The 12,351-nt window shown below is 45.0% G+C and overlaps 1 protein-coding gene across 1 annotated transcript; it reads right to left on the bottom strand.

Moving 5' to 3' along the window:
- Window positions 1-9,898: 9,898 nt before the first annotated feature.
- On the bottom strand, window positions 9,899-10,833 carry LOC127048860 (S-formylglutathione hydrolase-like). The gene has a single exon (XM_050948925.1). The coding sequence runs from the start codon at window positions 10,828-10,830 to the stop codon at window positions 9,982-9,984; it is 849 nt and encodes a 282-aa protein (XP_050804882.1). The 5' UTR covers window positions 10,831-10,833; the 3' UTR covers window positions 9,899-9,981.
- Window positions 10,834-12,351: the final 1,518 nt, after the last annotated feature.

Raw genomic sequence — 12,351 nt, forward strand, 5'->3', positions numbered from 1 at the left:
AGCTCAAAGTGACTTCAAGTGCCTCTCTTAAAAGTGGAAAGGATGGTCACATTTTGTAGAGTTTTTGGAAACTGGTGGGAGGCTTTCAGGGCCGGCTCCAGGGCTTTTGCCACCCCAAGAGGCAGAAAAAAAAATGGCCACGATCGGTGGCAGCTCCACCGCGCCGCTTTCTTCTCTGGCAGCAATTCAGCGGCAGATCCTTCTCTCCAAGAGGGACCGAGGGAGCCAGCTCCGAAAAGCCCGACATGCCGCCCCTTCCCCTTGGTCGCCCCAAGCACCTGCTTGCTGAGCTGGTGCCTGGAGCCAGCCCTGGGGGCTGTTCTGCAACATCGTGCCTGTCTTGCTATTGCATGGCCGGCGCTTGGTGGGCGGGCCAGAGGGCACCAAGGACCAGCTGTCACTGGCATAACGGTGGCTGGGGGAGAGTCTGGGTGAACGCTGTCAATGATGTTCCCAGGGATTCTGCAACACCCACCTGCACAAAAAGCTCCACACGAACATGCTCAAATACCAAACACATCCCTGCTGCCCCCCCCATATATGCCCCTCCCAATGGAAAGGAGCGCATACCCTAGTGAAGGGGCCCAATTCTCCTCTCACTCATCCTGCCGGGAATCAGGAGCAATTCCACTGAAGTCAGTGGTGCGAGAGAGAGGCCCAGTTAGTGAAAGCTGGAGAAGGGCCCCAGACATCACATGGATCTGGCCTACACTCCCATGCACAGCCCCCTTTGCTAGCATTTCCCCTGAACTCAACCCTGGTGCCTTGGTAACAACAAGCGAGACCAGCTGGGTAATCCAGACTCCAGGGGCTGGGGCAGGACATTCAGAGGAGGGGGCCCTCGATGTAAGAATCTGCTGCTTCTTGTGGCACGACACAGCGCAAGTCTGTTCACCTTCTGGACCCATCTGTTTATTCAGGCTTCATCCAGGCACCTCGGTAATGGGGAGAAGGATTTCAGTGTGACACAGCCATACTGCGCTACAATGTACCGTGGCACCGCTGGGACTTGGGCACAATCGCTGCAACGAAAACAACGCAACCCCGCTAACCAGCTCCTCAGCGTAGCTTCTTCAGTGGTGTGTGGGCATGGGCCGGCCTGTGTGTGCGAGCTCCCAGCATGGCCAGGAAGTGCTAATCCCACCGGCTGTCCCAGCACCTTGGCTACCCGAGAACCCCTGGGGCTGTGCTCCAAAATGAGCTGAGCGCGGGCTGTGCAAACTGGCCTGGGGAACGTTGGAAAGGAGGAAGGCTGCATCTGTACATGGGCTCCATCCTGAGTCAAGCCCAAAGGCAGGGTGCTGGAAAATAAAGATCTGTGGGTCGACTATCATAGAATCATAGAATCTCAGGGTTGGAAGGGACCTCAGGAGGTATCTAGTCCAAACCCCCTGCTCAAAGCAGGACCAATCTCCAACTAAATCATCCCAGCCAGGACTTTGTCAAGCCTGCCCTTAAAAGCCTCTAAGGAAGGAGATTCCACCACCTCCCTAGGTAACCCATTCCAGTGCTTCACCACCCTCCTAGAGAAATAGTGTTTCCTAATATCCAGCCTAGACCTCCCCCACTGCAACTTGAGACCATTGCTCCTTGTTCTGTCATCTGCCACCACTGACAACAGCCGAGCTCCATCCTCTTTGGGATCCCCCTTCAGGTAGTTGAAAGCAGCTATCAAATCCCCCCTCACTCTTCTCTTCTGCAGACTAAACAATCCCAGTTCCCTCAGCCTCTCCTCATAAGTCATGTGCTCCAGCCCCCTAATCATTTTTGTTTCCCTCCACTGGACTCTTTCCAATTCGTACCTCCCAGGCTGGAGACAAACCTGCTGTCTGTTCAGTGTGTTGGTAGACATCCTCCTGGTAATTAACAGTAATAGGATATGTCCACCACATAGGAGGAAATCACCCTCAGCATTACAATTATGGCAAACAGCATCCTCATCAAGGCATTTCCTGTGGAGGAACCATCTCAGCGCGAGCTGAGAGCGATACAGGATTTTATACTGCGGGGCTGCCATGTAAGCCCAGGCAGCTGCAAACAAACAAACAAATTGATTTAAGGATGTTGCTCTGCCTCATCGCTGAGCCGTGAAATTCAAAGGGCCTCATTCTCATCTTGTCATAAACAGATAGCTAAGGGTTAATGTTCTTTTACCTGTAAAGGAGTAACACCAGTAACCTGAAACACCTGACCAGAGGACCAAGCAGGAAACAAGACTTTTTCAAATCTGGGTGGAGGGAAGTTTTGGGTGTGAGTCCTTAGTTCTTGGTCTGTTCCTTTTCTCGGCTCTGAGAATGATTTTTCTATCTCCAGGCTTTCTAATCTTCTGTTTCCAAGTTGTAAGTACAAGGATAGTAAGACAATAGGTTTATATTGTTTTCTTTTGTATTTACATGTGTGTAGTTGCTGGAATGTGTTAAATTGTATTCTTTTGGAATAAGGCTGTTTATTCACTTTTTTTTTAAGCAATTGACCCTGTATATTGTCACCTTAATACAGAGACTATGCTTAATGTCTTTTTCTTTCTTTTTTATATAAAGCTTTCTTTTTAAGACCTGTTGGAGTTTTTCTTTAGTGGGGACTCCAGGGAATTGAGTCTGCAGCTCACCAGGGAATTGGTTGGAGGAAGAAGTCAGGGGGAAAATCTCTTTGTGTTAGATTTACTAAGCCTGACTTTGCATACCCTCTGGGTGAGGGGGAAGAGAGATTAGATCATTCGGTACTTGTGTTTCAAGGACTGGAAGCAGGGAATCTCCTAGGGTCGTCCAGGGAGGGGAGCCTGGGAGGAAGTAACAAGGAAACAAGGGAAGGAGGTTATTTCCCTTTGTTGTAAGACTCAAGGCATCTGAGTCTGGGCGTCCCCCAGGGAAGGTTTTAGGGAGACCACAGTGAGCTAGGCACTGTATAATTCCTAGCTGGTGGCAGCGATACCAGGTCCAAGCTGGTAACTAAGCTTGGAGGTTTTCATGCTAACACCCATATTTTGGATGCTAAGGTCCAGATCTGGGAAGAAATGTTATGACACATCTGCCTTTTAGTTTGGCCGGTCCAATGTGGGTGTTAAATGGCACCACTGGTGTGAGTGGAGAACTTGGATCCGGTAGTGCTTTACGTCCAGTTGGGTAAATGGCCACACCAGGCACGGGGCAGTGTAGAATCAGGCCCTGTTTAATAATATATGGGCAGTAGAGAACAGAGCTGAGATTGCGTGTCTCCCATCGGGTGAATATGGCCTACGTTCTTTGTTCCCAGATGTATACATTTACATGCAGCCATATTAAAATGCATATGGTTTGCTCGCTTGTGCACGGTTTACTAAGCGATCCAGCTCACTCTGAATCAGTGCCCTGTCCTCTCCTTTATTTACCACCCCTCCAATTTTTGGGTCGTCTGCAAACTTCACCAGTGGTGATTTTATGTTTTCTTCCACATCATTGATAAAGATGTTAAATAGCATAGGGCCTCCACTGGACGCAGACCTGCTTGATGGCAATTCTCCTATCAGTTAGTCAGTTTTGAATGCATTTAATGTGTGCCATATTAATTTAATATCATTCTAGGTTTTTAAATCAGTGTTGTGCAGTACCTCATTAAACACCTTACAGAAGTGTCAGTATATTATATCAATTCAACACTATTAACTCTGTCAACCAACCTTGTAATCTCATAAAAGAAAGATAAAGTTATTTTGACAGGATCTGTTTTCCATAAACCCATGTTGATTTGCAGTAATTACATTACCTCCTTTAGTTCTTTATTAATCAAGTCCCATATCAGCTGCTCCATTATCTTGCCTGGGAGCAATGTCAGGCTGACTAAAAATTGGCACAACATTAGCCTTCTTCAAGTCTTCTGGAACTTCCCCAGTGCTCCAAGACTTATTGAAAAATCAACATTAATAGTCCAGTGAGCTCCCCAGCCAGCTCTTTAAAAATTCTTGGATTCAAGTTATCTGGAACTGCAGATTTAAAAATGTCTAACTTTAGTAGCTACTGTTTAACAACCTCCAGATATACTAGTGGAATAGAAAGAGTTTGCTACCAATCACCATATGACAAGACTGTATTGTATGTTTTTCCCTCAGATAGAAAAAAAATATTTAATAAACACTTTTGCCTTATCTGCATTATTATTGATAATCCTATCATTTCCATCTAGTAGTGGACCAGTACCATTGTCAGCATTCTTTTTGTCTCATATATTTTAAATACTCCTTTTTATTGTCCTTAACTCTGCTGTCCATAAATTTCTCCCTGTGTCATTTTGCTTCCCTTATCAACTTCCTACAATTCCTAGGTTCTGATTTATATTAATTACTATCAACTTTCCCTGTTTCCATTTGTTATATTGTCATAAACCTAGTCCCAGATTTGGACCTTAGCATCCAAAATATGGGGGTTAGCATGAAAACCTCCAAGCTTAGTTACCAGCTTGGACCTGGTAAAGCTGCCACCACCCAAAAAATTAGAGTGTTTTGGGGCACTCTGGTCCCCCCAAAACCCTTCCCTGGGGACCCCAAGACCCAAATCCCTTGAGTCTTACAACAAAGGGAAATAAACCTTTTCCCTTCCCCCCTCCAGGTGTTCCTGGAGAGAGACACAGAAGCAAGCTCCGTGAATCTAAACAGAGGGACTCCACCCTCCCCGTTCCCAGTCCTGGAAAACAGAATTACTTCCCTCTTCACCCTGAGGGAATGCAAAGTCAGGCTAGTAAATCTAACGCACACAGATTTCCCCCTGACTTCTTCCTCCCACCAATTCCCTGGTGAGCACAGACTTAATACCCTGGAGTTCCCCACTAAAGAAAAACTTCAACAGGTCTTAAAAGAAAGCTTTATATAAAAAGAAAGAAAAAAATACATAAAAATGGTCTCTCTGTATTAAGGTGACAAATACAGGGTCAATTGCTTAAAAGAAATATGAATAAACAGCCTTATTCAAAAAGAATACAATTCAAAGCACTCCAGCAACTATAGACATGTAAATACAAAAGAAAAAACAATAACCTCTATTGTTTTTATGATCTTTGTACTCACAACTTGGAAACAGAAGATTAGAAAGCAGGAAATAGAAATCCCCTCATAGCCGAGAGAGAGTCAGACAGAAGACCAAGAACAAAGGACTCACACACAAACTTTCCTCCACCCAGAGTTGAAAAAATCCTGTTTCCTGATTGGTCCTCTGGTAAGGTGCTTCAGATACTTATTTCCAGGTGAAAGAGACGTTAACCCTTAGCTATCTGTTTATGACATATATATATAATTTTTTTTTACAGCTGCCTTCACTTCTCCTTTAAACCAGGTTGGTTTTTTAACCAGTGCAGATTTCTTCCTCGGTTATAGGATTGTGGTGTTTTTGGCATCTAGGAAGGTGTTCTTAAATATTCCCAGTTATCATTCACATTTTTTTCTGATTAAATTCTTCCTCCTCACAGATTTGGCTAAATTATTTTCAGTTTTATAAAACTGGCTGAATAAAGCACCAGGTATATGTATTACTGGTCTGGACTTTATTCTGCTTGCACATTATGAATGTGATCAAGTTATGATCACCTGTACCTAAGCTACCAGTAACTTTTAGTTCTGCCATCAGTGCCTCTTTATCTGTTAGGATAAGGTCTAATATAGAATTCCCCCATTTGACTGCAACATTTTTTGAGTTAGGAAATTGTCATCTGTGTGTGTAGAAATTGCAAGGATATTTTAGTATAAGGATATTTTAGTACTGGCAACATGAAATCTACAGCATCTGTCACTCAGACTGAAGTCCCCCTTGATCATGCAGGCTTTACTCCCTGTGCATTATAGACGGGTGAATAAGGAGCTTATCATTCTGTTCACTAGTGTAGCAGAAACCAGTACCCCATCTTGTGCTTTAGGTGATAGGACATTGATCCTTAAGCATTCAGGCACTTATTAACCATGCCATAGTCATCACTATTAAAGACACATGCACCATCATTGCTGACTCCTGGGAATCCAGAAATCATGGAGACTTTGCATCTGAGCATATCCTGTCCCCTTTGTCACTAATTATCTTATCGATCCTGTTTAGCAAAATCTTGCTTCCTAATTTGTAATCAAGAAACTTTGCTGGCTCAGTTGTGTTCACAAGATGTGTAATCACTTAAGCAGAGCATGTGCTGTGTTATTTCAATAAATAAAAAGAAGAATGTTCAGGTGTCCTTGGAAGCTGGTAGATTGTGTTAGAAAGTTGGAAGGGAGGGGGGAGGGGCCCTAGGCCCAGATATTTCTTTGTGAATTTTCTCTTCCAGTCTAAGATTCCAGATAGCAGGGCCGTCTTACACAGGCGCCGACTTTCCAAAGTGCCAGGGGGTGCTCGATCCCTGGCTCTGCCCCAGGCCCCAACCCCACTCCACCCCTTTTCCCAAGGCCTCGTCTCTTCCCCCACCCTGCCACTTCCTGCCTAGTTCTGCCCCCTCCCTTGAGCACGTGCTACATCCCTCCTCCTCACCCTCCCTCCCAGCCCCCTGCACACCTTGAAACAGCTGACTGCAGCGGGTGGGAGGCACGGGAGGGAGGGGGAGGCACTGATTGGTGGGGGCCGGCGGCAGGCAGGAGGCGCTGGGAGGATGTGCTGATGGGGTGCTGCTGGTGGGTGCTCAGCGACCACCATTTTTTCCCCATGGGTGCTCCAGCCCTGGAGAACCCACAGAGTCGATGCCTATGGCTTCTTATGGGGAGCTGTTTGATAGTCATAAGAAACATCAGCACTTAACTAGTCCACAGCTCATCGTTCTAGAAGAACCTGCCGGTTATTCTAGGATTGCAGTGTCACGGATCCACAGGCTCTGTGCTGTGCTTCTGCTCTTAAAGTGTCCATGGGAGGTAGCCCTTCAGTGGACCAAGGGTCTAGGCCCCCATGATGGCATGTTCTAGATCCTTACAAGGGCACTGTGCTGGCCCCCACCCCAGCCTCGCCCCTCGGGGAGGGAAGCTGGGACGGGGCCACACGCTGACCTTCTCCCCATCGAGGTCCACACGGGCACTTTGGGAAGCTAAGGGTAGGGTGAAAGTAGAATGAATTATATTGTAAAAATAAGAATGGATTAAAGAAATGTTGTATGTACCTTTAAGCAGAAATAAGAAATGTTGAAATACAGGTGCCAGGAAAAGAAACATTAGGCATAAACAATGGTGCTAATGGCGAAACATTAACAGAAGATCGCTAATAGTTAGAAAGGAAATAAGATATGCATGCCTAGCCCAGGTGAACTTATCAGATTCTGCTTCCTTTGTTATCTTGTTAAGTGCTCACCCTTTTATCTGTATAAATAAGATAGTTTGTGTCTTGCATGGTGCTCACATTATCTGGATGTTATTAGCAGAGCTCTGTGCTAATAAAACAGAGTGGTCTGACAAACTGTGAGTCCTGAGTCTAACTTTGACAATTTGGAGGTCCCACCGAGATGGCAACCGTCTTCACTGGAGCCGTGTGATTCCTGACCGTTTTTGTAGGATGACCGTGGCAGCCGGCACCTGGGCATTTGGCCCGAGCAGTCCTCCACTAGAGCGGAAAGGTGCACAGCCACAGTGAAGTCTAAGCCATCGAACCTGTTGGTTCCCACTCTGTTCTGGTAGGGATCCCGGGATCTGACATCAGGAATCTGGTCAGGTAATTATTTCTGTGTTTTGTCTGGACTGAGGACTGCCTTGTCTCTGTGTCTATCCGTCCTCCTGTGGAGTGTTTGAGTCTGGGTGCCATCTCCGTCCGGGGATCGGCCGATCAAGGGGTTCCTGTCCCCGCGGTCTGAGTGAGTGGAATCTGCACAATCGCAGCCGCACTGCACTTTGGGTAAAACCCCTGGTGTGAAAGCAAGGGAGACTGAGGCAGTAGCCTGTGGGCTCCTTTTGTGTGTTGCTCTGGGCATCGCTCTGACGAACCCGAATTTCCGTCTTGTGTGATTGGTGTGTGAAGTCCTCCTGTATGGGTAACCAGACGTCTAAGTCGGGACAGTTCCCTAAACGAACACCGGCTCATTTTATGTATTTAGGATGGGTCTGGACTCCTGTAAAAAGGGTCCAGACTCCGTAAATTTCTGGGAAAATGGTCTAGGCTAACTCAGGGGGATCCCAAAACTCAGTGGCCACTGTTAAAATCTTGGAACAAAGACCGAGTGGACGTCTTAAAGCACAAATTTGGCCAGCCTAAAACTAAATTGGCTAAAGGAGAGGTTAACTGTTTCATGCAGTGGTGGGAAGAGGTAAATCGTAGGTGGTCAAAATCAAAACTCACCTCTCTCAAATATTCAATAATAAGTTAAAAGCTTTATTAAAAGCCTCCTCTCCCACCACCAGACCGAGCGCTCCCCTTTACCCTGTTCTCCAAACCCCAGATCGATCCAACCCCCTTCATACTCCCACCTCATTGTAAAAAGGACAAAAAGCCCCTTGTTCTGTTCCCCTTTGTTGTCTGCCTCAGAAACTGATTCTTTAGTGTTCCACTACCAATTCAGCAAGGGGGGTGGGCTCCTCCACTAGCCCCCACCCTTCCTGGTCCATTTCCTTAAACATTTCTTTCAAAAAACTTGTGAAATGACCACAACATCACTCACAAACGGGTCATTGGAAAAAGCAGGATCGGGCCCAGAAAAACAGGCAAGCAACAGATAAAGAAAAACAACTGAAAAACAGGTTGGAAGCCCTAAGGGAATAGTGTCAGCAGTAAGAAAAGCAGTAAGTGCAGGCATGAACCCCTGGAACAATACTTAAAATGGTGAAATCTGAGTTGATAAAGGTGTCATTTTGGGAGATAAACAAGTGATTTAAGGAAAGAGAGTGAAAAGTTAACTCTACAGAGGCTGGAGAGAATAAAGCAGTTAAACTTTGTGAAAATGTTAAAAAGGACCATGTTAAAGAGAAAGAATTCTTGGTTTCTTGGCAACCATTCTGAAGGGAAAATGGGCCCTTTTCCAGAAGAATGCCAGTAAATAATCCAAATATATATACAGCTATGTAAAAACAAAGCAGAGTAAAGGAATGTTAAGGAAAAGAAAATGTGTATGTATCTATTTGTCTGTGAAAATATGTAAAGTTCTAAGAATCTAAACCAGCACATCTGGTTTGTAAAACTCCTGTTTTGTAGATGTGAGATAAATTGATTTTGTTTTTGTTTTTAATGCCTCTAAAAATTCATTTGACTCTTTAATTCAAAGTTGCAAAACTGACAGACCTTTTTGCAAGACACAGGTAATTAGTGTTTGGCTTTGGGATTTAGCATTTAACCCTTAAGGGGTGGCTTGATTCTTTACAAAATTTAAAATGTTTTTAAATAAAGACCAAGTCATGGCTGCAATAGGGCAGTCAAAATCAGGAGAATAGGGAGAGGTTGTGAAGTCTTTTTGTTTGGTTGGTTGGTTGGGTTTTTTTGTAACAATAGCAGATAAGAGCTGTAGTGAAAGAATAAGAAATTAACAGTGACCCTCTGAAGCAACAGCAGAAGTGAACAAAACAAAAAGAAGCAATGTTAAAAACACTGAGCCTTAAAATGCTCTGTGTAATCAGACTGTCACTTTGAAAAGGGTACATGAAAACTCTGTAAGAACAAACGAAACAGTTACACCTTATGTAAAAATTGATATGGCCAATGTTTAAAAAAAGTTGTAGTATAGAAGGAATGTGCATTTTCCCTAAGACATGTGCAGTGCATATTGTAGAAAGGGGTAAAAGAAATGCAACTGAAACATGCTACTGAATTAAAATCCTATTAGGGCTTCAAAAAGAGCCACAATAGACTGTGCTTTCTTTTTTCAGATCTCTGTGTGTTTTGTAAGCAGGGGTCTTTTTTTTGTTTTGTTTTGTTTTCACATTCAAAATATTTATTTTGAAGTACACAGAGAGAATTAAGGATTTTTTAGCAGTACTATCAGCATGACCATTTTATAGGCACTAATTCAGCAAGTGATTTTTGTTAACATTTGTGTAAATATTGACTTGTACTGGACAGAAGAGACTCGTACGCTTCAAGCACTGAGGTATTTTGCATGGTGTCTGATATGATCATTAACAAACGTAGCGATGAAGAAGTAGCTGTGATCATAGCCCTGTTGCAATCTAAAAACTACAGGGATTTTCCGCTGTGTGCAGGCTGCAATAAAGTTGTCAGGCAGTAACTGCCCTGCTGAAAGGAACTGGTCATCTTTGCCTTGATCGATTAAGAGGTCGAGATGGGAATCTGGATAAGACTTCACAAGATGGGTAGCATCATATGCCTTCCATTTAGTTAGATCTGATCCCAGATATCCACCAAAGGCTTTCTTCCCCCAGGGACACTGAACTGGGTTGCAGATAGGAGCAAATGCTGATACAGATTTGTATTTTCTAGGATTCTTCAAAGCAGGGATAAGAGCTCCATGACCCCCCATTGAGTGCCCAAAAATAGACATCCTTTCTGAATCAGCTGGGAAATTGGCTTTTATTAATTTAGGCAGCTCATCCTTTATGTATGAGTACATTCTATAGTTGGTTCTCCATGGTTCCTCAGTGGCGTCTACATAAAAACCAGCACCTGTGCCGAAATCCCAGCTCTCATCTTCTCCTTCAATATTGCAGCCACGTGGGCTGGTATCTGGTGCAACTACAATGAGGCCATGTTCAGCTGCAGCTTGATGAAAACCAGATTTGGTAATAAAGTTCTGTTCTGTGCAAGTTAATCCTGAGAGCCGGTACAACACGGGACACTTTCCAATTTCTGCTTTTGGTGGCAAATAGATTCCAAACCTCATTTTGCATTTTAACTCTATACTGTCATGTTCAAACACCTTCTGGAAACCCTCAAAGAATTTGTTGCTGGAAATCTGTTTCAGTGCCATAATTTCAGCTCAGGCGCCAGCCTGAGGCTCGGAGGTGCTGGCGGGTGGCGGAGCCGGAGCAGCCGAGTTAAAAGTGGAAAGAAATCAAAACTCTGGTGGAAGTTGTTTGTGTCCCTTTTAAGACATGCATCTGATGAAGTGGGTATTCACCCACAAAAGCTCATGCTCCAAAACATCTGTTAGTCTATAAGATGCCACAGGATTCTTTGCTCCTTTTAAGACAAAGGGTATGTCTACATCTACAATTTTGCAGCGCTGGTTGTTACAGCTGTATTAGTACAGCTGTATAGGGCCAGCGCTGCAGAGTGGCCACACTTACAGCAACCAGCGCTGCAAGTGGTGTTAGATGTGGCCACACTGCAGCGCTGTTGGGCGGCTTCAAGGGGGGTTCGGGGAACGCGAGAGCAAACCGGGGAAGGAGACCAGCTTGCTCGGGGGTTCGGGGAACGCGAGAGCAAACCGGGGAAGGAGACCAGCTTCGCCGCGGTTTGCTCTCGCGTTCCCCGAACCACCCTGCAAACCGCAGGGAAGGAGACCTGCTTGCACGGGGGTTCGGGGAACGCGAGAGCAAACCGGGGAAGGAGACCAGCTTCGCCGCGGTTTGCTCTCGCGTTCCCCGAACCACCCTGCAAACCGCAGGGAAGGAGACCTGCTTGCTCGGGGTTCGGGGAACGCGAGAGCAAACCGGGGAAGGAGACCAGCTTGATTACCAGAGGCTTCCTCAGGTGTGCTGGGATACCTGCTTATTCCACGGAGGTCAAGAAAAGCGCTGGTAAGTGTCTACACTTGATTACCAGTGCTGGATCACCAGCGCTGGATCCTCTACACCCGAGACAAAACGGGAGTACGACCAGCGCTGCAAACAGGGAGTTGCAGCGCTGGTGATGCCCTGCAGATGTGTACACCTCCTAAGTTGCAGCGCTGTAACCCCCTCACCAGCGCTGCAACTTTGTGATGTAGACAAGCCCAGAGTCTCTGAGCTCTGCTGATGGCTTTGAATCCAAAAGCCAAGTCTGTGGTGATGCAAATTACCTAACTGATAAAGGAAGGTGAGAACTGCCAGCACAAAAGAAATTGCCTAAGTAAAAGACATGGTATAACAAGATCCCTTTAAGAGATTTGATGCTAAATGTTATTGTTAATATTAAACATTGAAATAAATGTAATGTTAGTAAGTCCCCCTGTAACAATTTATAGTGTGTATGATTTCTGGAAAAATCCTTGAAGGTAATATGGTAATGATGCTTCTCAGCTATTACCTGTGAATAAACTTAAAGCTTAACACAGCAGGAAAAACATTACAAACTTGGTCTGCTATATAAGAAGAAAAATTTGAGGTACACTACCTCATGAATTTAATAAACTAAACAGTGGAATAATTTCCCCATAACCCTTAAAAAGTAGAACCCATTAAAACCTGGCCTGCCTATAGAACAAAAAACACAGGAAAATATGGGGGTAATTCCTCTGTTTTGCCTGTAATCAGCAGGGTATTTGTAAAAGAAACGAATCTTTTAAGCG

Source organism: Gopherus flavomarginatus, chromosome 4, assembly GCF_025201925.1.
Source record: "Gopherus flavomarginatus isolate rGopFla2 chromosome 4, rGopFla2.mat.asm, whole genome shotgun sequence".
NCBI lineage: Eukaryota > Metazoa > Chordata > Testudines > Testudinidae > Gopherus > Gopherus flavomarginatus.

Coding starts and splice junctions, on each gene's coding strand:
- LOC127048860 (XM_050948925.1), bottom strand. CDS start 10,830: ATGGCACTGAAACAGATTTCCAGCAACAAATTCTTTGAGGGTTTCCAG.